This window comes from Hirundo rustica, chromosome 3, assembly GCF_015227805.2.
Source record: "Hirundo rustica isolate bHirRus1 chromosome 3, bHirRus1.pri.v3, whole genome shotgun sequence".
In the NCBI taxonomy this organism is placed as follows: domain Eukaryota; kingdom Metazoa; phylum Chordata; class Aves; order Passeriformes; family Hirundinidae; genus Hirundo; species Hirundo rustica.
Genome location: NC_053452.1, coordinates 104,613,328 through 104,639,717, shown reverse-complemented (window position 1 = coordinate 104,639,717; position 26,390 = coordinate 104,613,328). Strand labels below are relative to the sequence as shown.

Sequence of the window (26,390 nt, the reverse complement as noted above, 5' to 3'; positions counted from 1 at the left end):
AGCAGTGGAAGGACAGTAATATTGAATATCCTCGCAGTTGGGTGATGTGAGAGTAAGGGTTTATTTCTGAGATGTTCAGATCTTCCATTTGAGCCATACATTTTGTCTTTTGTTTTGGGCAGATCAGATGTAAGACAGCTGTGACAGGGAAAGTTGGCCACCCCAAATTCATATGATGCTATATCTCAGTTAAAGTACTCTTGATTCACAGCATGACAAAAGTCTAAGTTGATGACAAGTGTCATTAATCTAATTAATGAAAAGCTGTCCTCTGGAGACATGGAGTATAATTCCTGAGTGAACAGGCATGTTTAGGATTTTACTTCCTGAGTGAACAATGTCGTTCCTGTAAATCTTTTTTCCTGCTTCATGTGAGGAAAATCATTGTCTTATGTGCTTCACTTCATTCTTTTTTTCTTGCCTTCCCCTCCCTCAGATTTGTAGCACATGGAATCTCATGCAGCAGTGACTGTGGCAGATGCTACAAGGATTTGTGAGAGCTCTTCTGAAGTGTAGATGCATTCTAGAGGTGTGATTTGGTTCCCAGCTGCACTGGTGATGGGCAGCAACTGCAGAGGCAGGGAAATGGGCAAAGTACAAATGTGCAGCAGGAATGTTACACTTGCTCCCTGATTGCCCTTGCTCATGTGCTGTCACCTCCTTGTTTTGCTAACCATGAGGACTTTTCTTGGTGTATGTGTCTCCCTCTGGAGCATGATTTCTTTCTTAGGATCGCTTAAAATGGTGTAAAACAAACCTGATGTTCCAGGGATCTGTTACAAGGGACCGTGTCCTCTGCCTTCCCCTTTGGATTTCTGTGGCTGACCGCAGTGGCGGCTTTTGACCATTGCCAAAAGATTGCAGTTCAAAAGGTGATGGAAGTGCTTTGCTGCCTCAATCCAGAAAGGTCCACAGTGTCGGTTTTGTCTTTGAGGTGATTACAAGCAGATTGGCCTCTGCTAATCTAAGCAGTTTTTCTGATAGGGTTTTCTGATCATTTCTGTATTGCAGTCTGTAGATTATTTACGTTAAAAACAGAATCAAAAGAATAATATATTCTTTAAGAACAATTGGGTTGATTCTTGGTCTTAAAAGAAGTAAGCAAGCCAAGTAGCCTTACAGTGATCTCATATATCAGTGGTAAAGTGTTCACAGTAGAGCATTTTATTTTATACTTTGTTATTTTATTATTCCTTTTTTATTAGTATTACCATAGTTGTATTATTGCCACTTGCTGAGCAGGAGAGGAACACCATAACAGCTCATACATTTTTTTGTTTTGATTATTTGTTTCTGATGTGTATGACTGAATTAAGTCTTAAATAGATTGGAAGAGGAAAAAAGACATACCAACTTGCCAGGAAAAAAAGCCCCAGGAACTGAAGATTAATTCATGCATAAGAATGAAAACATTCCAAGATCAAAACTCTTATTTCCTTTTAAAACCAGTGTTGCTTTTTTGCTGTCACAGTGGTACGCATACTGAGAGGCTTGACCTATGTCACTTACAGAGGGTGGTTGAAAAAGAACTGCTTTAAAACATTTGCTCAGGTGGACCCTGAATCCCTGCTGAGACTTACTGGTAATAACCAGTGGGGCAATAGGGATGAAAACCTGACCTGTGCTGAGTAAATCACATCTACGAGAATGAAATTAAATTAGCTTTTTGCCAAAGTAATGTGTGCTTTTTCTTTTATCTCCATTTTGTTGGTTTTTGTTTGGTGGTTTTTTGGTGGTGTGTTTTTTTTTTTTTTTTTTTAATTCTTAAGTAAGGCCTCTGTCAGCACAAATATACTGTTAGCCCAAGAGATGAGTAAAAATACATTGGCAGGGGGTTCCTGAGGGTTTTCCCCTGGCAATACTAGGGAGGCTTCTGAGTTAAGGGTGTAATACTTTTGGGTCAGCTCTTGTGGCTTCTCTGGAAACTTACCCTATGTTTACAATGTATACATGTAAAATGCTCTTCCTGCGTGATCACAGGAGAGAAAGCTCTTTTCAGATGTCTGTCTAGAAGTACTGGAGGAGATTACCTGGCAAACTGGGGAGTTGGACACCTAAGCACAATTTCTAATTGGCCGAAGGACTCAGAAAAACCAACAGGGAGAATTGTATAGTAGCTGTTTGGGAGTTATTGGTGTGGTTGTATTGGTGGAGTATTGGTGGAGAGATGATGTTAGAAAGAGAACAAGATGAATATGGCATCTTATGGGTCTTGTCCAAATTAATTTGTATTTACACAAATTGCTGTCTGTTACAATTGGAAGAAAGTCCGGGAATTTATAAACTTTGCTGCAGTAAGATTCACACTTGACTGATTTTACTGATTTTCTTCATGGCCATGTTACTTCTTCTTCATTCTCCATGTTACTAGGTAGTTGTTACTAGTTAGTAGTAACAACTACTAACTAGTTGTTACTAGTTTAATTTTTCAATTAAATTTTGTTAAAACATTTTTTGAAAACAGGCGATACAGCTGTAGTGATTTTTTTCTCTTACTGTTTATTAGAATAAGCATCATGTCTAATTGAATTAGGTATCTACTGGGTGTAGAAATAGTTTTACTTTTCTTCTAAAAGATACATATTATTAAAAATGTGAAGATGTTAAAAAATGAATGCTTAAAATAGTGAAATACAAGTTATACGCATCTTGATACCAAAGAGAAGACTGTGAGATTTCTCTAAACTAATTTTGGATTCATATGCTGTGATAGTTTGGCCTGTAGTTTTTTTGAGAGGATAACACTTGATTGAAAGATTTCTGGTGGTGAAGAAAATAAGACAATCTTTGGCAACTGCTTGCAGTAAAAAGACTTCAGTTGTGTTTTAATCTAAAAGTATAATTTTTTATCTTCTAGATGGAAGAGTTTGCACTTTATTTTGCTGTATATATGTGTGGTTATATATACATGGCTATTCACATAGCGTAGTATTCTTTTATTCTAAATTTGACATTAGAAAGTCCAATAGACCTCAACATACTATTTCCAAATAAGGTCCTTGGGACCAAAACCAGGCAGCTTGGAAGATTACACAAGCTGCTTTTACAGAAATATAACAAATGGGGCCATAATGGAGAGGGGAAACCTGACAAAAGAGAGCAAATTTACTCCTGTAAGTTGTCAGAAGAACCTGCCTTTCTCAGTGGACTGGAGGTTTTAGGCAGTTATGTTAAACAGGTTTCCTTGTCTTGCTCTGTCTTACCTTGTCTCTGTGGTGTTTTCTAGTGTATCGCATAGAATGAGGTACCACGGTACATAATAAGTTGTGGATGGGTTTCCAGCTGATATAATTGTGTTGTAGAGGCACTGCTCTGCTTGCCTGTCTCTTTTTGTGAGGTTTTATTATTCTAATGCCAATCTCCTAAGCAGCCTTGAAAGAAGTACTGCTGTTTTGTATAAAACCAATGAGTTTGCAATGTTTGGAGACTTCAGAAGTGTATAGTGGAGAGGAAAAAGGATGCCCTGTAGCATTCAATGTGACTTGGTGAGCAGCGTGTCCATTAAGACTTGAAAAAAAATCAATATAGAATGACCAGCAAGTCACGGAAAAAAATAAAGCACACCTCAAGGTTTAAACTTCTGGTGCATGCGTTACCCAGCTGTGCACTCTAGTCAGTGTTCACAAGTTTATCTTCTAATGTAGCACAATAAATCTGTAGTAAAAAACCAAAGTTTATTGCTCTGGTACACTCAACGTTTTTGATATCACAGCAGTTATATCAGCTGTTTCTCTTCAGAAATATTTTAACTGTACTGGCATCTGGAGGTATTTTTTGATGACTCTTTTGGAGGTACTCCTTCCTCAGTGGATGCCACACAGAAGTCACAGTGCATCTTTTTTGGCATTGGGCTGCTGGTACCCTCATTTTGCATGGAAGAGAGAAATCAAGGTGTCAAGTAAGCCAAATGTTTACATATTACACAGATCTCGAGATAATTTGGGACACTCCACAGTACCTGCATTCATTTTTCATACTTTGTGTTCTAAATTGTTGATTTGCTATGAGGGTTTTTGACTACAGAAGTTAATGGCTTAGGAGAGATGCACTTGGTGTTTAATTTCTAACGCAGAAAAGTAAGTTTTATTTGTGATTAAGGTATTTTAAAAACTGAGGTTGCTGTAGTCCATGGATTATCAGTATTTAATTCTTTGAAGATTCAGGGTGTAGGCAATGCCTCAAGTAATTTGTGAATCCTCCAATACTTATTTGATAGTATTAGTACTCAACACTTAAAAGCTATTCCTCTCTTCAATTCTGTACAAGAGAAGTATCAGAAATTCAGGAACTTTTCTCTTACTTCAGTGTTTGACCAATCAGTTGCCTATTTTAATGTAAATAAAAACAAGGAGTTTAAAAGCAAATAAATTCAGTCATACTGAAGCATTTGTTACTATTAGTTTGGTGAGGGTTGTTTTTGTTTTTTAATATTTGTATTATATGGAGTAGTCTTAAAAGTTCCAAAAGGATAAATTATAATATCAGAGCAAATGGACCTTACAGAAAATTTTAAATTCTGTTTACTTAAAATTTCTCAGAAGTGGAAACAAATCTCCTAGTTCTGAACACGGGGATCAATTATATATAGATAGATTTTTGTTTAGAATTAACAGGGATTTTTTTTTTAGTTTGTTGTCAATTATTTTCACAGGCTGATCCAAAAGAGTTGATTCAGATGGTCACAAAGCATGTTACTCAGTATGCCCATGCAGACTGGCCTGAAGAAGTCACCACTTTGATAAATCAGCTGCATTACTACAATGAACGACTGCTGGACTTCACTCAAGCTCAGACTCTGCAAGGACTTGGCAAAGGAGTGGACGTGCAGAGATTTACAGCAGATGCACAGTACAAGAGAGAAACAATACTAGGATTGGCAGAGTAAGTAATGTGTATTAGGTTTGTTTTATGTATTTTAGAATGGAATAGCTTTAAGCTTTAAATTAGGAGGGTAAATTGAAAGTAGTGCTGACCTTTAAAGAGATAATTTACTTGGCTTCGAGATTTAAACTGTAATGTTGCTACAATTAGTGCTTTTTCTATGTAACTGCTCTACTTAAATGAAATGTTGTTCAAATAAATGGATCTATAATTGAATCTATAACTCTTCATTTACTAACTGCTAATAATAAAGTTAATCAGGGATTAATGAAGGCAGAGCATAGGTGAAGGTTTGGTCGCTTTCATCTTCTGTAAATCTGCCCTAACAATCTATTACAGTATGCCCGTGCATCAAAGTTTGGAATGAACTATAGTAAAAAAAAAAAAGTTAATCTGTATTTCATTCTTAATAATTTAGTTAGAACTGCTGTATATCATGTATTTTTTCCCTGTAGTCATTTGAAGTACTTTACCGCATATGTTCTGATATTCAGCATGCTTTTATCTCACCTTTCAGAAATCCAGAATAAAAAAAAAAATGCAATATATAGGATAGTACTTTTCATTTAAAAAAATACCTTTAATTAATATTCACATGCAGATAGTTCAAGCTGTGAACAAGTCATGAATCTGACTTATGTTTTAGGGACAGTCACAGCTGAATAGTTGACAGACTGTCAGAGGAAGAGTTCTCTGCAATAAGAAGCTTTAAATCTCAGATTTTCAACTGATGTCTGCATAAAGCTTTTGAAGAGCATATTTAAATATTTTCAGTTTTCCGCATAACTACAGTTCCAATAGAAATTTGCTACTAAACGGAATTGATATACTAAATAAGAGTAGTTGTATAAGGTCAGGTTTTGAACACTAAGCTGATGCTTTACATCTGTGAAATCTGTACCTGCACAGATTTTGTCACTGCATTCATAAAAATAGCTTGTAATCATCTTTTAATATTTCCAGTGGAATTACCTGCTTTGTATATGTTGTTATTAACTACGTATGTCTACTGTGTCACTAGGTTACATCTTGGTGACTACCTACAGCAACTTCAATACAAGTAGTCTTCTGTTATTAGAGATACTGACTTTGTCACCCAAGAGTTCATAGATACTGTCTTTTGTAAAGTTCCTTACAGTAAGTAGAGGTAAAAGCACAATATGAAAAGGTTAGAAGAAGTGAGTCTTCTTAGTATGCGAATGAGAGTGGCACTTCCATGTTGGGTAGTTGCAAAGATCCAGTTAATTACTTGTTCAGCTTGCAGCTTCCTTGCTTTAATCTTCTCAGTGGAGTCTTAATCTGCATTTTCTAATGAAAAAGATGCACAAATACAATGTAATTGTGTAGCATATTTGTTCTTATTTTTTAATTAAATGCCTCATGTTTTTTAATCTTTTATGAAGTGCTGTTTGAAGAAACAACACCTGGAAAAGATTGCGTCTTATTTACAAACAGCTTAGTACTAGAAGGAACAATTTGCTAAACCTACCTAACCAGTAGTTGTCTATTCTTATGTTTTATATTTGGTGTATATCTTTGGAGGCTGTTGTTTATTGGATTTACACCAGTCTTGGTGAAACAACACCAAAATAGATCCAAAGCGTGCCTGTACTAGAGCCTTCAGCGAGGATTCCTTTGGCAGTCCTTGAGCTCGCACCGGCCGGTGCTCAGGGCTAGGCATGGACAGGGGTGTGGAAAAGAAAGTTAAAAGATGCTTTGCAAGGCAATATACATTTTTTGCAGCTTTTCATTGTGCAACGGCTGCTAGGTTTGTTGTTATCTTGACAACGAATGAATTGCTTGTACTGTTCTTCATTTATATGGTATCATTTCCTTAAAACCGCCATTGCCTTAGGCGGCTGCTGCATGCCTCTCTTGGACAGGAAGGGAGGATTGTGGTAGAGCTTATAAAGTTCCAGGAGGACCACATCCCACTAGTTCCAGGAGCCACTCCTATTTTATATGATTGACTGGATTGTTTTGCAGCTAAAGCATTCATATCATCTTCCTCTTTCACTGAATGACAAAATGGCTTGCAAGGGGCCTCTGGAGATCATCTTGTCCAACCTCCCTGCTCAAGCAGAGCCACCTCAAGTATTGACATCCATACTATACTGGATTAGTAAAGATTAATATAAAGTTAGATTTAGGCTTTCATATTTTATCATATTCTCCAGGTGTTGTTTTGTCCAATGGATTACGCAGTAACAGAAAAGCAGTTTTTAATATTTTCAGATAGAGTGAGCTGGACATCTTCACACCTTTTAGTCTACAACACCAGGAATGTTTCTGTGAACCACTAGGAAGCTTTGAGGAGTTACATACCAATTGTACTAAAACATTTTAGGTGTTGCAACTAAATCAAATAAATGCTGTGACATCCTTCATCACTTAGTAATTGAAATGAAATGAAAACTGAGGTTTTTGTTTTAGCACAGGGTTGAGTAGAAATTGACACTGAGGACCAGTGTTTGTGGAGTAGATTCCTGTCTTTGAAATATCTTTGTAGTTTTTTTGTTCTATTTCTTTTTTCCACAATGGAGCACCAAGTATAAGTAAAGGCAGGAAGACACACTTAATGTATTTTTTAAAAAAAATTCTGTGTTCTTATTTTGTGGAAAAAAAAAAACAAAACAGTTTTCTAGCGTAGGGATTCATTTCCATGTTATATCTTATATGGTTTAACGTAACCTTTCCTTGTTTTCTCTCATGTCTCTCCTCTACCAGGACACTTGAAGAAAAGGTCTATAAAATTGCTATTTCATTAGCTCAGCGATACAGTGTTCCACTTTGGGAAGTTTACATGACCCATCTGGAATTTTTATTCACTGACAGTGGGTAAGTTGTCTCCTCTGCAAATGCACATACAATTCTATTTCACAGAAGTAAATGCTAAGGTATGACAGAATTGAATTATATTATGGGTGAAGTTTGGGTTGTGTGTTCATTTGTCTTCTGTTGGGATAGGATGGGAATTTTTGTCTTTTCCATGTAATGCTTCTGCAACCAGGTGTGAAAATTGGTGTTGCAGGCAAGGTTAAAAGTCCGTATGCGTGTTATTGTTCTTCAGAGTATTCCAGGACTTTTGTTTCCGTGTTCAGGTTTCCACAACTTTGAATGTTTAGTTCTCTCTTCCAGTAGCAACCTATCCTGTAGTTACTCTTAAAAATCCCTGTAATATATCCTGAAACCTGATAGTTTCTCTATCTTTTAGCATTTTGATCTCTATTGACCTCTATTCTACATAATAGAGGAAATAAATATATTTGAACTCCCTATTCACATTGCACATCTATTCATCTCAGTTTCATTTTTTGATAGAAGCACACTTTTTCTTTTAACAAAGTTTTACTGAAACTGTTCTAGCCTACAAGATTTTGGCAGACCAAACCTGGCACTGGTGTGGCGTAAAGGGAGGGGTGCTTATAATCTCTACTCCAAAGTGGCTTCAAGGGCTTTATTTTTTAATTAATTTATTTATTTTAATCTCTTACATCATTGGGCATTTTTTGCCTACTGAAAGAGGAACAAACCCATTTGATGGAAGACCAAGCTACTTGCCTGAATAGCATGTGCAGATGACAGTGATTTAGAGCTCACTGTGTAATGCAGCAGCTCTTATCTACTGTTCTGACAGGCATAATCAAATTAATTTGGTTTGTTTCAAGTGTTAATTTCTTAAAGCACCTTTATCTTGCAGCAGTGTTTGTACCTCTCTTAATAATAACTATTTGTTAAAAAGCATTAAAACATTTTAAAAACATGAGGGAAAGAAAGCAAAGTTTGGTGAGTTGTCTGGAGAAGATGAAATAGTGTTCTGAGATTTTCTTTGCTTCCTTCAGAAAACAGAGAAGTCATACCCTCTAAATTTTGATGCTGCTAAATTATTTACTGTTTTAAACAAAACAGGATATAAACATGGCAGCACTGGGGTCAATGTTAAAGAGTTATCTGCTTGCTTTGGGACTAGAATATTACCTAAGGTGTTTTGCAACAGTTTCCTATCATTTTCTTTGTTCTTGTCCTCCTTGAGTTAGTATTAATAGAATTCTGAAATCACAGAAGTACAGAGTAACTGTATTTTCCCTAGTGAAATTCAAAGAAAGCCTTAAAAGTGATTTATAATAATGTAATATGCTGCTGAGCATATTTGTTGTATCATAATCTCATTTTTAAATTGATTGACAGCAAATGACCGTTACAGTATATTTGAGTCTTGGGATTATGGCATTAATAATATATGTTTCATTATGTATTCATTCTGAACTGAAATGAAATTTATTCTAAGACTTAATCTCTTCAACCAAATGTGCAGTATTTCTATAATCCACTTTACATAGGGAAAAACTCAGAAGAGCTTCATCGTTTGTATTAACATAGTTTGTATTAGCTATTTCTTTGATTACTTGATGACAAAGAATTAGGACTTTTTTGTGGACTATGAAAATTGATCAGAATCACATTTTATAAAAAAAGTTAGTGGAAATTTAGTTACTTCTTCTGAGGAATCAGATCACATTTGATGATCAAAAATCTAAAAAATGCAATTTATTATTTCAGGAACACAAAATTTTGTTGGTCTATCACAGAACCTCTTGTTCCAGAATCTTTCTGAACAACATCATAAACTCTCTCTATCCACAATCAGGCCTGCCCTAAAAACACACTGCAAGCATCTGCCAATCCTGATGCTCAGCTAGCTTTTAGTTTGAACTTTGAATATGAACACAAAAAATTGTCGTATCACAGTCTTGGAATACATCAGGTCCAAGCGTCTGCCTTCCCCGATATGAAGGGTGAATAGTACTTTATTTCTATTAATACCATACTTATTTTCATTAATATTGTAGAAGAATTAACAAATAAGAAGAATCTATAGAATTAAAGGAATTCTTGCAATGTTAACAATCTTGGGGTAGGTTGAAGATGTAAAAATAACTCAAAAAATATCTTATTCTCCCTAAGAAAACAGTTAACTTTAAACTGAGATGGTTGTTTGTGGCATTTGCTGTAACAAAAGCATCTTTAAGAATGAAATAGTGACATTTTACTTGGATATTAAAGAGAAACACTAACTTACAGCATGTATATTTGGGGAGGGAAATGATGAAATTCTACTTGAATCAGTTTTAAAGGTAGAGGAAAATGAAATGGTATTAAAAGACATCAAATTTCCAAATGAACTGTACTATCTGATGTGCCATATGATTGGACTCCGGGGGGACTTGAGGTAGGAATCATCTGTTGGTTATTTCTTTGCTCAGATTCAGGTAAAACTTTCAGTTGAGAAAGATATAAACTTAAGATGATATGCACCCATTTTTCTCCCAGCTGAGGGAAAAAGGATTGATTATCTTTTATGTAGTCAGCTAGAGATGTCTGAATACATGCTGTGAAGAGCTAATGCATTCTTTTCAAAAAATTCAGGAAAGAATTTTCTGAAGCAGTGAGACTGACTGAGGTCAACACAAGGTTTACTGATATTTTCATAAGCTTTTGTGGATGACAGTTTGAGAAGCAACTTGTTAAACTGTCAAACTCACAGTAAACTGTCCTAAGCATGAATAATAGTGCCAAATAGATTAATTGCTGGGCCAGAGCAAATTTTCAGTGAGAATATCTCTCAAGGTGTGCACAGGTACTCATCAACTACAGAAAATAGAATGTGATGGATTGGGAAAGCTTGTAACTGGGCCATAGGATCTTCAACCATCATTCAGCCACAAGAGGTTGGTTCGTTTGTTTAAGAAAGTCTTCCTTTACACATATCCTTGATGTACTTTTACTTATAGCTATAATCACAGATGTGAAATCCTGCTTTGAATTCCACTTCAGAATTCATAACCCTTAATCTGCATGTCCAAGGTAACAGGATCAGGAAATACAAGAGTTGCTTAGCTTTTGTTTATGGAGTATACAGTTACCTAAATGTTTGTGAGTGAGACCCTAAAGAGAGGAAAGGATTGTCCTGTCTCCTGGGTATACAGCTGCTGTGAGAGTCTTTCATGCTACATCCAGGCCTTTAAGCAGAAGTTATTTCTAAACACAGGTTATCGACAATGGAAATAGAAGAAAGAGCACAAAGTCTTGGTCTATTTGAGACTTTGAAAACCAGTCCTGAAACCTTTCATGAACACATGGCTAAATATGTTTACCCAAGTATTGAAGGCCAAGATCATCAGCGGTTGCTTTACTATTTTACACTCCTGGAAAACTGTGGCTGCTCAGAAGTGGTGAACCATACTCTTAAACCTGAAACTCACATCCGACTCCTGAAAAAATTCAAAGCAGTTGCACCAGGTAGGAGAGTACCTTTTTGTTTTCTTCATAATTGTATTTATTATTTTGTTACATAAGTATTTGCATGATTATGCTTAGCTAGTTTGTTTTCTAGGTAATTGTTTTTTCTGTGAGCAAAGGAGATGAATAAAGTTAATATAGCCATAAGTTCCTTCTGTTTGTTTTACTGGAAACTTGTTTGATTGCAGCAAGAAAAAACTAGTTAAGGAGAGGTTTCTGTTAATGATGCAAGTTAAAATTATTGGTGATATGTCATCGTGAAATTTTAAAAGAAAAATATCAAGTTCCTAGAGTATAATTTTTAATGCTTAAAGTTTAACATGAATATTCTGAAAGGTTTTAAGAAAGTTTACCTTTCAAGAGTTCGAATTACAGAATATATTAGGGACTTTATGTATTTTGTGTTTGTTTGTCTGAAAGAGGATAATTTTTTGTTATGTTTTACCCTTGATGTTACCTTTTGCTTTCCCAGAATTACAGCGTTGATTGTAGCCCTAGATTTTCAGACAATCATTGTAAAGCACACTGCTGCTAAGGACTCTGAAATTTTGTATACCGCTTTAAATTTGCTTGTTGGTTGGGTACTATCTTGAATTTTAGTTGTGCAACTCCAAATCCAATTTCAGAATGAGAAATACATACTGTATGGTAGTAACCTCCTGTGAGGATGAATTAATTGATCAGTACTGGAATGTAATGTGTACTGTGCCCTAACTGCTGCAGAGTTTGAAGAGATGGAACATATGAATTCAAGTATTGCAGGAAGAAGAGAGTCAATTTTTTTTTTTTTGGAGAGGAGGGATAACCTTCAGTTCTTGTTGATGTTATTTAACACTCAAATTCTGTGATGCTTGCCAAAGAAAATTCTGCCAAGAAATTACTGTTTACCTTCAAAGCTATTAAAAAAAATGTCCTGGGACCATATGTCAGACATAAATTAGTCAGTTTATATGGTAAAAAATTAAATCTTTATATTACACCCCTAATCAAAATTCTCAACATTCAGCATAGTTTAGAGTGAGGAGTAAAGGAGCAACAGGTAAGTGTTTACAAAGGTTGCAGGCCCAAAGCATTATGAATAACAACATAGCAATAGAAGTCAGTTATCTTAGAAATTATATGCAAAGAAAATAAAATAGTATCATTGCTAGAAATACTTCCATTGTTGGTAAATTATTTTGCAAGGATGTTCTTCCTCTAGGAAGCAGAGTAGTAACATGACTTGTTTATATAAATATTGATGTAAATGCATCTACATGTCCTGTCTCTAGCTGACCTTATTTAGTTTATTTGTAGTTAGAGCCTTGCAATTTTTGCTAAGTGATAAGTACCAGTTGTTATGTGATCAGAATACATGTTTTAAATTAAGGAGGACTTACTTGCACAAGGTTTTCTAGGGTTTACATTTAAGTTCTAGCATGATTCTATATATTATATATATATTCTTGCTTCTTTGAGAACCTGCTTTTTTCGAGTTGTGTAATAGAATCACAGAATGACTTGCGTTGGCAGAGGCCTTGGAGATCAACCAGTTCCAAATCCCCTGCCATGGGCAGAAACACCTTCCACTAGACCAGGTTGCTCAGAGCTCCAACCAACCTGGCCTTGAACACTTCCAGGTATGGAGCATCCAGAGTTTCTCTGGACAGCCTGTTCCAGTGACTCTGCATCCTCACAATGAAGGATTTCTTCCACATATCTAATCTAAATCTACCCTCCTTCAATTTGAACCCGTTCCTCTTGTTGGAGTGATATATAACGTTAAAATACATTCTGTGGATTGAGACATTTCACATGCACCAGGACATCATAAAATCTGTCAGTATATATATTTGTAAAAGGGGATGGGCTAGAGTCTTTTTAGTTCTGCAGATACTAGTGTATTCATTGTTTTACATAGAATTGTGGACTGTGAGCAGATTTAATTATGAATAACTTTTACTTCTTTCTCCTTCTGTCACTAGGTCTTAATTACAAAAAACTAACAGATGAAAATGAAAATCCTCTGGAAACACTGCAGCCCATCCTGACAAGTCAAAATATCTTATCTATTTCCAAACTGGCTCCCAAAATTCCTAAAAAAGATGGCAGCATGCTGTCACCAAGTTCTGTTTATGCCGTGTGGTTACAAAAACTTTTTTGGAATGGTGATCACCATCTCATTAAAAAAATACCAGAAACCATGGATGAGTGGCAACATGCATATGATATGTGTTCAAAATACTTTGATAGACTTGATCCAGATGATATTGTTACTTTCATTGATGAAATTACTTTTTCTTCCAAAGCTGTCACAAAGGTAAGCAGATACTTAAGAATTTTAGTCCTCAAAGTGAAGCATATAGTATATGAGTTCAATATAGTATCAAGAAGAAAGTCTCAGTAATTGTTACAGTTTTCATTTTGCAGTATTTTAAGATAAATTTGTAAACTTGCCTTGCTCTGCCTACCTTTTCTTTTTATGCCTGTCAGTATGAGAAGACTGTCAGTATGAGAAGAAGGGATTTTTATTCAGTTAGGGGAGTTAGATCTGTGGATATGAGAGTTTTGATGGAACCCCAAAGTCCCTGTGTGATCATTCAAAAGAGGATAAGATAATGTGTATTTCATAGAGTTATGGAGTGGTTTGGGTTGGAAGAGACCTTAAAGACCACCTAGTTCCAACCTCTCTGCCATGGAGGGTTTCTACATTTCTTCCATACATCTAATCTAATATAAACCTGCCCTCTTTCATTAAGTCTATCCCCCTTGTCCTATCACTATAGGCTCTTTGGGAAAACTCTTGTGCAGATTCCTTCAGGTGCTTGAGGGCCGCTCTAATGTCTTCCCAGAGCCTTCTCCTCTTCTTAATGAACACCCCCAACTCTCTCAACCTGTCTTCACAGGAGAGGTGCTCCATCCCTCTGAGCATCTTTGTGGCCTCCTCTGGAGGCTCAGTCAGTCCCAGTGTCCCTGTCTTTGACATAGGTGTTAAACAGTGCCAGTCCCAATAATGACCCCGAGGAATGCCACTTGTCAGTGCTCTCCATTTGGACATTGAGCCCTTGATGCAACTCTTTGTATGCGGCCAACCCAGCCATGTCTTTATCCACCAAGTGGTCCATCTGTCACATCCATCTCTCCAGTTTGTGTGTCACGTGGAACAGTGTCAAGTGCTTTGCACCAGTCCAGGTAGATGGTGCCAATTGCCGTTCCTCTTTCTTCATGCACCTGTTCTGTAACCCTGTCAGAGAAGGCCACCAGCTTTGTCAGGCACAATATGCCCTTAGTGAAGCCATGTTGGCTATCACCAGCCACCTCCTGGTTTTCTGTGCCATACCATAGTTTCCAGGAGGATCTGTACGAGGATCTGCACAGTGATATTCCCAGGCACCAAGGTGAAACTAACCAGTCTACAGCTCCATAGGTTGTTACCCTGGTTTTTCTGAGCCTTTTGATTTTCTTAAATAGAGTCAGATCCTTTTAGTTATTGTACAGTATTAAGAGCAGTTTTCTACCTTTTTCACAGATATAACATAAACAAATCCTTTGTTTTTCTTTCTCTGTCCTTTGTTTGCATATTTCTAACCTGAAAACAATTGTAACTGACAATTGGTCTGGCCACTGAGGCTGAGGGGTGGAAACCCCAAAAAGCCAATCTTCTGCTAGACCCAGAAATGTATAAAAAGTAAAAAAATAAACAAAGGGGCGCCTCCTTCTCTTAGCTCTTTCAGCTGGGAGCTGGATCAGAAGAACCTCTGCGAAAATCTCTTGTCTGCGTGTGATTGCTTTGTGTGTCTCGGTGACAATAGGTCATCCTTTTTTACCCTTTTTTAAAAATGGGGGCTACATTTCCCCTTCTCCAGTTAGTGGGAATTTCACCAGACTGCCATAACTTCTCAAATGGATGGACAGTGGCCTAGCAAATTCATGCACCAGCTCCCTTAGAACCCACACAAGCATCTCATAAGGACCTGAGCACCTTCAGGTTCCACAGATGGTCTTGAGCATGATCTTTTTCTCCAGGGGTTTTTTTTTCACTCTGCCAGTCCCTGCATTTGCCTTCTGCAACTTGGGTAGCATGGCTGGAATACTTGCTGGTGAAGATGCGAAACTGTTACTGAATTACTCTATTTTCTCTAAATCTCAGGTAACCATGTTTCTTTATTCCTTCCAGAAAGGAACCCACATTTTCCCTAATCTTCTATCACCAGTATACCTACAGAAGCTTTTCTTGTAGTTTGTGGTGTCCCCAGCAAGATCTAGTTTTAACAACCCTTCAGTTTTCCTAACCTGATCTCTGGCTGCTGGGACAGTTCCTCTGTGTGCCTCACAGGGTACCTGGCCTTGCTTCTACCCTCTCTAGGCTTTCTTTTTGGTGTTTAAACTTTTTCCAAGAGCTCTTTGTGGCATCCCTGCAAGCCTTGTGTTTTTGCCTGATGGCTTCTTTGTTGCGATACACTGCTCCTACACTTGGAGGAGGCTGTCCTTCAGTATCAGCCAGCCTTTTTGGGTCCCTCTTTGCTTTATCCCATGGTACTCTACCAGGCAAACCCCTGAAGTCCTGAAGAGTAGTGAACTTTCTGTGCACCCTAAGGATCTTTGTGGTTACTCCAGCCTGAGCTGCTCTTGAATGTCACATCCTCCCCAGTCCTTCTTTGTTGGTGAAAACAAATTCCACCATAGTGCCTCTCCTAGCTGATTCCTGTATGACTTGGAGAAGGACGTTGTCATCAATGCATTCCTAGAACCTTCTGGATTGCCTGTGGATTGTCACTCCACCAGATACTGGGGTGGTTGTATTTATTTACTTGTGCTCATCCTAAAATTCATTGTGCCACAGGCTTGTGCTTAGTACCACACTTTTGCATTCAGAATAAGATGTTCCACAGAAAAAAGCATTCTGGCCCAATGCATGTGGTTTCTGAGCATTGTAAGTTATAAACTGTTGTAATCTCCATGTGGCTGAAAGCCTGGATTTGAAGAATGCGTGTAACATATATTACCAGATATGGAGTTCCTTTTTGCCCAGTGAGAGTTACTTGCAAGGATATTTCTAGCATAAAGTTTTACTCATGCTTTCTTACATATTTTTACTGTGACACACAAAAGAGAAATGAGATTTCTTAGATTTTACCTTATTAAAAGATCTAGAGATGTCTTCACTAACTTTATCTGAAATGAAAGCGATGGACGTGTCCAGGGTTTTTTTGTGTGTATCTTTATTTTGGTTTGTGGCAATTTTTCTGAGGTATTTATGCACCATGTTTAATGAGGTGAATTTCAGTTTGTTCCATCTTTGAATACTGTTTTAATGTTCCCACAATATTAGTATAGGTTTATTAGAACCCATCTAACCTTTATCTATATCAGAATTGGGTGAAAAAAAAATGCTAGCTGGGATAATAAGAGACTTTGTCAGCACAGAATTTGTGCTGTGCTCTGACGTCATGGTAGAGTAGCACGTTTTATCACTAGTTCCATCAGCTGTCTCTGAAGCCTTGTTAGCAGAAGTACTGTCTTGGCTTAGGTGTTTTGATCCCTTTTATCTCGTAAAGTTACTTTTTCATGCTTATGAGCAATGATTCAGACTCATCCTGAGATCTTAATTGCCAGCCTTGACCCTGAACTGAAGTAGCAAGGGCATGGCTTGTTTAATGAGAAGGAAATTCTGCTTTTACATATGGTTACTGCAACTGACTACTTATGCTCTTGCTGTTAATGTTTCCTGAGCATTTTAAGGTGATTTCTCATTTATCCCAGATGAATGTTGCAGGGAGAGAGTGGATATCCTCCTCTGTGTGTCTTGTTTTGAAACACATTAACGATTTTCCTTTGTTTCTGTCCAGGATTCTAATACATTTTCTCTACTCTCCTGAGTGTAGAGAGTAGTAGCAGCATGAAAGAAGCACTAAAGGCAAGATGGTTATGGTTTGTGGTCAGGCAGAAATTTGTAGTAGAAACCTGTTAGCTTTTTGACCATGGAAGATGCTCAAGAAGTGCTTGAAACAGTTGGTCAAATCATCTAATGTGCCATGCACTGGTTTTGGGATTGAAACAGCTGTTTCAACCAGCTTGCAGCTAGTTTTGCCTCAGGACCCTGTTCCGTTCTTGAGTAGAATTGTACAATGAGAAATTATCATTGTAGACCTTGGAAACTAATCTCTGAGGTCTCTTTCTTCTACCTTTCACCTGAAAAATGCTTCATACATAAAAGTGGCCTTTTGGCTTGCATCTGTTACTTAAATTTTGTGTTTTGAGGCTGCCCTGGTCATGTGCTCACTCTTTTAATCTCTGATTCATCACTTTCTTCCTAGTCTAGTTCTATGGCTAAATACTCTACTATATCATTTTCTTGTTCCCACAACAGATGCACATTTAGGTTTTTCATGGAAGTGCTGATGCTTAGTCAAAATTAAAAAAACCATGGTCATTATCATGAAATAACCTGTACTCTCACTGAGACAACTGAGCTTTCTCTCATAGAGGAAGTTTGAGAGCAAGCTTATAGTCAAGTTGAAGGGGGTGTTTTAGGAGTGTTGAGAGGTGAACTGGCAAAAAACCCTCAAAAAACAAATGCTGCATACCCTCTCAGCTCTCTCCCACTTCTTCAAAATGTCAGAAGGGGAAGGTGGGAAAGGAGAGAGAGAATATTCCAGGGAGATGATGAGATGCACTCCACTGTTATTCTTGTGGAACAGTATCTCCATTGAAAAACCCCTTTTGGTCAGAAACAATTGAGAAGTCTCAAGTGCTAAGGGGTAATGGGTTACATAGCAGTGTAGGCTACATGAGTTAAACTTCAGAGGAAGCATTGCTGTTGTCACCATGTGGGAACTTAGGAAACAGACATCAGAATGTCTCTTGCTGTTCCTGTATGTCAGTAGGCGGAGAGACAGTGGTGGACCAGCAAAGCAATAGGCAGCTGCTTCTTACTTGTGTGTCACTTGGATATAGCACAAAACCTGGGAGCAGAATGTGTAATTATGCAAAAGGGAATGAAAACACAGGGGTTTATGGCTGGCTTCTGCAACTCCATGTTCTTCCTGACAAAGACGGGAATGTGATGGGTTTTGACAGGGGACCTTTTATTCACCTGTTCCCTTCCACAAACTCTTTGTTTTACCTTTCTCATGAATTGGGCAGTGACTGAATGAGCAATGCTTGACAGGGCAAAGGGATTGAGAGAATGTCTAAACTGGAGAAATGGATGAGGAGTTTGCATTTATGAAAAGGCAACTGATATTGTTAAACTGACTGTAGTTCAGCATGTGACATGGATTTTAGGTACTTCTAGCTCTAAGAGGCCAGAGATTCTTTTCTCCCATGTTTCCTGCAATCAGTAGAAATGAGTTACCACCTGGAAGATGAGATTCAGTTCCCAGGCCTTAAGGGTTCATGAAGTGGTGACAGTGTGTGATGGGAACTGTGTGGGCAGAGATAGTGGGACTTCAGTAAACTGTAGAGCTAAAGTATCATGGTTAATGTACTTGAAGAAGGTAAAGATTGGTGCAATATTTTTTTCTGTTAGTGGTAAATGAAACAGGCAAGGACTTAATGCTTTGTCAGTACCTTCCTCACACATTGAAGGACTGAAGAAGTGTTGGTTGATCCATTGACCACGGAAGCTCACTGCTGCAAGCAGTGGTGAAGATTCCTTCTTGTGCCAGTTCTGCTCAGATATGCTTTTAACTCTGTATAACTATTCTTTCTGACTAAATAATAAATCATTTGATCTCTGTAATGTTAAGGATAGGCTATTTGCGTGTATGGAACAGATTTCTTCCTAAATGGGAAATACTCCAAATACTCATTGGAATGACTGCTTATATTTTTGCATGTATTTTGAATCTGTCATTTTTTCCGGAAGCTCTGTTTGCTTTTAAATAATACTGATGTCATAGTTTCTTAATTATGGCAATGATCATATGAACTCTTAACCGTGATGATTTCCTATTCGTTCCTGTTTCTCTGATCTTTGTGTGAAGCATTTTAGATAGTTTGGGGATTTTTTCTTTTTTTTAATTACTTCATTGCCAGCATTTTGTTCATTGTGCTAGAGAGTTGGTTATGTCTTCAAAGAACCATCTGTTTCAGAGCTCATAGGTCATTGCCCTGATGGTTTTTTGATTAACAGTACTCTGGGAAAAAAAAAAGCTTAGCACAACAAAAACAGAACTGAAAACAATCTTTTTTAATCACTGTGTATTCATTATTGAACACACACTACAAATGGAGATTGGCACAATATGTTGATTAGGAAGAAAAGCTTTAGATAGGAAAAGCAGAATAAAAAGCAGTGGTATCATCAGTCAGGTCTTCTGTAGAGAAAAAGAAGCTGAAATTTTCCTTACATGGGTACTCTCTCGCAGCCTTCCATAGATTCAGCCACATTCTTTCAGACTACAGCTGCTGTTTTTTAACATTCCATCTTTTTTTTAAGAACTTTCCCAAGTTCCGATTTAGAAGATTTAAAAGAAATTTTCTTGCAACTTAGTGATTTTAGTTGAAAGGTTGACTTATTTTCTCTGAGTCAGTAATATTCTTTTGGCCATTTTCTTTTCTTTTTTGCTTCCTCAAGCAGGAATACAGTGTCCACATTTTCACTATATACCAAAAAGGTGTGGAATGGGAACCTGTTACAACTGGCTATTAACCTGCATCATTTTCTTTACTTTAAAGACACTAAATGTTGTTTAAAATAACTGTGTAAAAAAAGCTCAGTTAAAAAAAAGCGCCCAGAATATTGTTCACCATCTTTTGTCTGGCTGATTGACTTAATGCTGTATAAAACACGAAGGAAAAAGACAGGGCATGACATTGCCTGAAGGTCTACATGAAATGTTCTTATATAGTGTGACTGCATTCAGATGTTACTTTTTGAATTACTTGGCTTCATTTTATCACTTTTTATCACTGTGCTCCACTTCAGTGGTTTGCCTTGCCTGACCTTGTTTTGTTCATGGATATTGACTATTTCTTTTTCAAGTATCAGTGCAAGGTACTTTTTTGTGCCTTTCATTTATATAGCTATTTTAATTAAATCTTCTTTGAGAGTGTATAATGGGGAACTCCACTAATATATTTCCTTTAAGTGGTTTCTTACATACGTTTAAACTTTTCCCAGATGAATTTTAAAGGGTCTGATAGGAGTGAAGTTAACTTTCATCCTAGCAACCTCAATGGGGCTGTGCTTTGGGTTCGTGACTGAAAACAGTGTTCATGTCATACTAGGATTTTGGCTTGGTGAGCACTGCTTGTGTGGTGTCAACACCTCAGCCCTGAGTAGGCTGCAGGTGGGCAAAAAATGGTTAAAGGATACAACAGGACAGCTGACCTGGGCTGGCCAAAGGTGTGTTCTGTGCCATCTAATGTCATGCTCAGTGGTAGCAAACAAAGAGCTGGGTAAGATGAGAGGGATGGAGCACCTCTCCTGTGAGGAAAGACTGAAAGAATTGGCATTTTTCAGCCTGGAAAAGAGAAAGCTTTAGGCTGACCTAATTGTGGCCTTCCTGTACCTGAAGGGAACCCTCAAGAAAGATGGAGACAGACCATGTCTGTCCATGTACTGACAGGACAAGAGGGAATGGCTTCAAACTGGAGAGTAGGTTTAAATTAGAAATTAGGAAAAATGGTTGCCCAGAGAATTTGTGGCTGTCCCATCCCTGGAAGTGTTCAAAGCCAGGTTGGGTGAGGCTTGGAGCAATGTGATCTAGTTGGAATGTGTCCCTGTCCAAGGCAAGGGGGTTGGAACTAGGTGATCTCTAAGGTCCCTTCCAACCCAGACTATTCTATGATTGTGATTTGTGCAGCAGATACAGGAGCTGGACCCAGCTGTTCCATCTGAACATAAAAACCCATTTTTCGTTATGAAGGTGAGTGAACAGTGGCACAAGTTGTACAGAGGGATTGTTGAGTCCTCCCACATTGGAATATTCAAGAGCCACCTGAACATGGTCTTTGGCTACTGGCTCTAGGTATCTGTGTTTAAGCAGATGCCCTTTGGACCCCCCTTCCAGCCATTCCGTGTTTCAGTGTTGCTGGGATCCCAGGTTCTTGTGCCTTTAAAAGGAGTGGAGAGTGGAGCTCTTTCCATAACCTCACACTTGCATGTTAATCACTGGCAATAAGAGTAGTAGGGTCAACATCTTCACATACTAGTAAATGTTACTCATACTATACTTTATTAAGAAATACTTATATACTCTGAGGAGAATAGGTTTATGAGATGAGTTTTTACCCTGAGGAGTAAAATCTGTTGAGGTGAAATAGTATATGATGTTCTTTGTTTTGAAAAGAGATTTTTAGGATTTTTTTTTTTACACGTTATAGCCTGTAGATTTAAAAATCTTCTTAAACTCTAAAAGCTTTTCAAATGTAAAACTTCACATGCAAACAAAGCTTGAACTAGCCCCTAAGCTACGTTTTTATCACTGGCTCTGATACCAAATCTCATTACTGGAGCTGACTAGAAGTATGGAGGAGAGCTATTCGTGGTTTGGAATAAAATAACCAGAGAAATTATATGTTCATAGTGCTTCATTTTGGCACTATGCAAAATTAAAATTCTGCATGTGCTTATGGCAACATGACTTCTAAACTGGCAGTATACTGACACTGTTCTCTCAGATATAAGTTATATAGAATACTTTTGCATCTCTCTTAATTGCATTTTGAACATTAGAATGTACACTAGAAGAGGAAAAATTAAATACATAGCTGTTTTCTTCTTTTATCATGTTTACAAAATGGATATATAAATCCAGCTGTTAGATTTTAATGTGATGCGGAGACTATGAATTTTTCCTTGCTTAGAGTAAAACCTGATATTGAGGCCTTGTTTGCAAACTCATTTACTTTCAGTGGGAATAGTACTCTGTTGCATTTGAAACTACGGTAAAATTCCCTTTGTATTGTGTTAAAACTGGCAAACTTTCGTTGCTCTAACAATAATGTCCACTGGTTTTGCTTTCATCCTTAAAAATATCCAGTAGACCATTAGTGTGGTTTACAGGAACAGCACAAAAAGCCAGGAGTATATTCTAGAGCATTCGCTTGTGACTTTTTATCTAGGGGAAGGGGTGGGAAGTATGTAAACTGTAAAACTTTGCACTAAATAATCCTTAGCAAACTTTTTATGGCTTTACAAGTAGCTAGTTTAATTCATGATGTAAACATCTCTTAGACTTTGTATGAATAATGCTGTAGCAGTTTATTTGCTGTCTTTTATGATAATTCATCTTATTTCCTATTCACTGTCATACAGGTTCAAGCATTTCTTTTTTTTTTTGTATTTCTCATGTATTCCAACTTGAAAGTTAAAATTGTTTATGTCTTTGTTCAGTATTCTAGTAACTAAAACACTTGACTGTAAAAGTACCTAACGTTTTGGGTTTAGAGTTCAGGCAGAGGACACTCCTGCCCATCAGAAAGTATATTGCAAGCATTCTCAAATCTGTACTTCAAGTTACAAATGAACAAATCATTCATGAATGTCTAAAATCGTATTTCAGGCTTTGTTTTGGACTTACAGCTGAAGTTGTGTCTTTCCCAAAACAGGAATGTCAGACTTTGTTTCAATTTAATGCCTAGATACAGCTATTTGTACAGGTCTTTAGAAGTACCGTATAGTTACTGTTTTATATAACTTGGGCTTTAAATAGATTGATCCCATACTTCTGGGATTTTTGCTTATAGTTATGGTCTTAGAGATATATTTTAAACAGTGGTCTAAACCCGACAAAACTAACCTTAAGTGAGTTATCAGTTGGTCTTGTAAATCAATTCTCAGATACCTCTCAAAGAAGAATTTAAAAATCAAAGTTTATAAGGTGGCAGTCTACAAAAACAATAAATATTATCAGGAAAAGAACATATGGTTTAAAATGAACATGAGTCAGTAAAAAGATCAGTAAAAAGGAGGACAGCAGAAGAAAGTACTGAAATACTGGTCATTTTAATAATGACAAGTTAGAAACAAAGTTGTTTCCCATTAAATACTTCATTTATTTTTTTATGCTGTGTTGTGGAGCCACCTGACTTCTTGGCACTGCTGTAATACAAATAGTAATGTACAGGTAATGAATGAATAAATAATTGAGCAATCTTTTTCAGCTGCCAGTTGAAGTCAGGATAGAAGTGACTAAGAAAGCTATTAAGGCAGTGAAACATCTTTCTGAGAAATCAAGAAAAAAAACTTCAGATAATGACATGAAAGATGCTGAAAACCCATCTGCTGCTTATGAAGAAACTCTGAATCACTTGCAACAATCTCTTGCTCATCTGGAAACACTCACTCACAGTTTTATCGCTTATTTGAAAAGCAGCGAACAGGTAAGGATCACTGATCAAGTGCTTGCTTTGAGTGTTACAGTGACTAGCAGTGATAGACATTAATGTTCTGTCATGTTTTATTTAAGTTTTCTACCTTTGCTTTTGTTGACCTGGGTTTTGAAAATTCAATTCCATCAATCTTTTCTTTTTCTCAGTATATGTTAATTCCCAGCAGAAAGGAAGACTGATACAGCCCTATAAATAAGGAGTACACTGATTAGTGTTCCAAAAACTATCTGTTTACAGGATACGCTACAGAAGTACGGCTATTTATATGATCTGTCAAGGTCGGAGAAAGAAAAAATCCATGAGCAAGCCGTAGCCATGTGCATAGATGGTCAGCCCCTGCACATGGTGCAGCAGCTGCTACAAGTGGCTGTTGGAGATCTCGGCCTGTCTCCCCAAAACGTTGTCCAATGTGCTGTTAAAAAAATTGTAGGTATATTAAGGTAAGCACACTTCCTTAATTAAGCACAAAAATCTTTCTTCTGGAGTTTTGTAAGGATTTTTTTGGGGTGGTTGAATTGGCGTGTCGGTTTGTTGTGGTTTTTGGTTGGTTGGTTGGTTTTGTTTATTTGCAGTGAATAGTTTGCTTTTTATGTCTGGATTTTGCAGTAACAGGAGAGTTCTTAGATTATGTTCCTGTTTACCTATAATTTAATATTTAGTTATATTTTTATGAATAGGGGAACCCTGAGCAATTTGAATAAAGTAAGACAGAGCTTATCCTGTTCACTGATGCCTTTTAGTTAAAAGCACTGGCTTTACAGCATTGTTCCATTATGTGTAGGGGCCCTTGTGAATTTTTTTAACATTTACAACAGCACATAATTTTTCCTTCTTAAACAGATTTTAAAGGCACGTTTATTGGAATATGGTAACTCAGGCAGGCATTTGGGCAGCAGAGGCCTGGTTATAGCTTCTGCTACAATGTGTCCTACTAGAATGGGTACAGTTTCCATCTTCGGGAAAAATTGCTGAGCTATTTGTGGGAGCTGGGGTTTTTTTGTGCTGATTGGTTTGATTCATCAGAAATATTTTATTCCCTCTCATTCCCTACACAGGGAAGTAGGGGAGGATAATTTTGTATCATCCATTGTAAATTGAACAGATTATTCTCATTTAACTGTTCATAGAAAACTCTCTTCTGAAGTATTTCTGTTCCAAAGAGATACATGCAACAAGTATGAGCGAGTGTTCTGCTGTTAGGTGTCTGGTAAACACTGTTTAGCACTTCTAAGATCAGTTTAAAGAGGTAAAACTTTGAGAATTTATCCTGTTGTTCTGCATGCAGAAAAATTATATGGGCAGGATAATCTGAAAGCACACACCAGGAATTGGAAAACAAGTCTAGCACGGAAAATTTTCTATGGCTCTACTTTTTTTCAGCATGTATGTATATATTACAGCAGATTGAAGTGCCACAGATGAAAAGAAGGCAGCCTGTCAAATTGTTTGCAATCCTCTTTGGCAGAAAATTGATTTCTCCTGTCACTCAGTTTAAGAGCGTTCACAGCATCCTCAGTGATGATAGAGCTTTTGCACAACAACATAAGTAATACAGTCTTTGTCTGGGTTCGTCCATTTGAAGAGGAATAATTTAGCTTTTGATAATAACCGTCCTGCTGTTCGTGACTAGCAATGTGATGTATCTGGATACAAAGCTCACAAAGTCCAGTTATTTGGACTGTAATGAGGCTCATTGACATGCAGAGGATGAGAAACCTATCAAAATTCTCCTTTCTACTCTGCTTCTTATCAACACTTTTCTGTGAACTGAATTACTTATTCTTTATATACATTGCAAGGCTGGAATGGCTGCAAGCTGATTTAAAGTTCTTGGACAATGACCATCTCCAGTTACTCCTATGCAGCACTTCACTGGAAAGAGGGGAATGACTGTGTCATAAGGAAAACTATAGTGGCAAAGATGGGCAAATAAGATGGAAGATTCAATTAAAATGGTTTGGGGTGTGATGTGTCCTCATTTGGTCAGTAGAAGTATTCCACTCCCATTCTGCTGCTTTTTTGGTAAAAAAAAAAAAAAAAGAAAGATTATTTCATGCCATTCTGAACTATGGAAAGTTTGTCTACTACAATGAAAAAGAACATGAAGTGAAACCTAGCATAAAATAAAATAGAAAATAATTGAGATAATATCCTCCCTAGGATGAAATTCACAAAGATATTATAAAGTACTAAATATAATCTAAATATAGGGAGGAATTAAAAGAAACGTTGTTGTTTGGCATCTCTTAAGCCTGCTGGTATTCATGGTGTTGCTGTGAATAAAATTGGATTCATCTCAATCCTATGCTCAGATGTTCATTTTCAAGATACAACACAAATTACAACATTTTGTTAAATACTTGCATTTCTACAATTAAAGAAGTAGTCTCGCCAGTGTAGCTGGAAAAGCAGACTTCTACTCAATAAATGCAGCATTTCAAGGGAAAACCTTTTTTAGTTTATTTACTGGAGCTTTGATATGTTACACGGTGTGGTTATTTTATACAGTAGTTTTGAAAGAGATTGTGTTGGAACATTCTTTCTTTGAAAATTAACCTTCAGAGTAGCGGTTGTAAGGCTGTAACACTGAACATGGATTTTCTTATAGCTATGGTGACAAGGAGTGTAATTGAGGTATTGCAAACACAAGTGAAAGAGGCCTGTATGGATATGAAAAGTTATGGTAGTGTCAGTGATTTGCCTGAAAAGTAAGCAACAGTCCACCACTTCTGTGACTGAAAATATGCATCCTTTCTTTCAGCTGCATTAACTACAACTACCATTCAAACACAGTGAAATATCTTTTGTTATTAGCATATATAGTCATTCTTGCAGAAGAACCTTCTTCAGAAAGTAACGTCTTCATGAAAGCTTTAGTTACTTTTTGG

At 37.1% G+C, this 26,390-nt stretch overlaps 1 protein-coding gene across 1 annotated transcript in view; it reads left to right on the top strand.

Annotated features, from left to right (window-relative positions):
• NBAS (NBAS subunit of NRZ tethering complex) overlaps positions 1 to 26,390 on the top strand; it is a 159,348-nt gene that overhangs the window by 89,900 nt on the left and 43,058 nt on the right. Inside the window, exons 41-46 of the mRNA XM_040058489.1 lie at positions 4,652 to 4,881; positions 7,609 to 7,719; positions 10,931 to 11,181; positions 13,146 to 13,480; positions 23,275 to 23,493; positions 23,740 to 23,942. Coding sequence (XP_039914423.1) covers positions 4,652 to 4,881; positions 7,609 to 7,719; positions 10,931 to 11,181; positions 13,146 to 13,480; positions 23,275 to 23,493; positions 23,740 to 23,942 — 1,349 coding nt within the window. The remainder of the gene's footprint in view (positions 1 to 4,651; positions 4,882 to 7,608; positions 7,720 to 10,930; positions 11,182 to 13,145; positions 13,481 to 23,274; positions 23,494 to 23,739; positions 23,943 to 26,390) is intronic.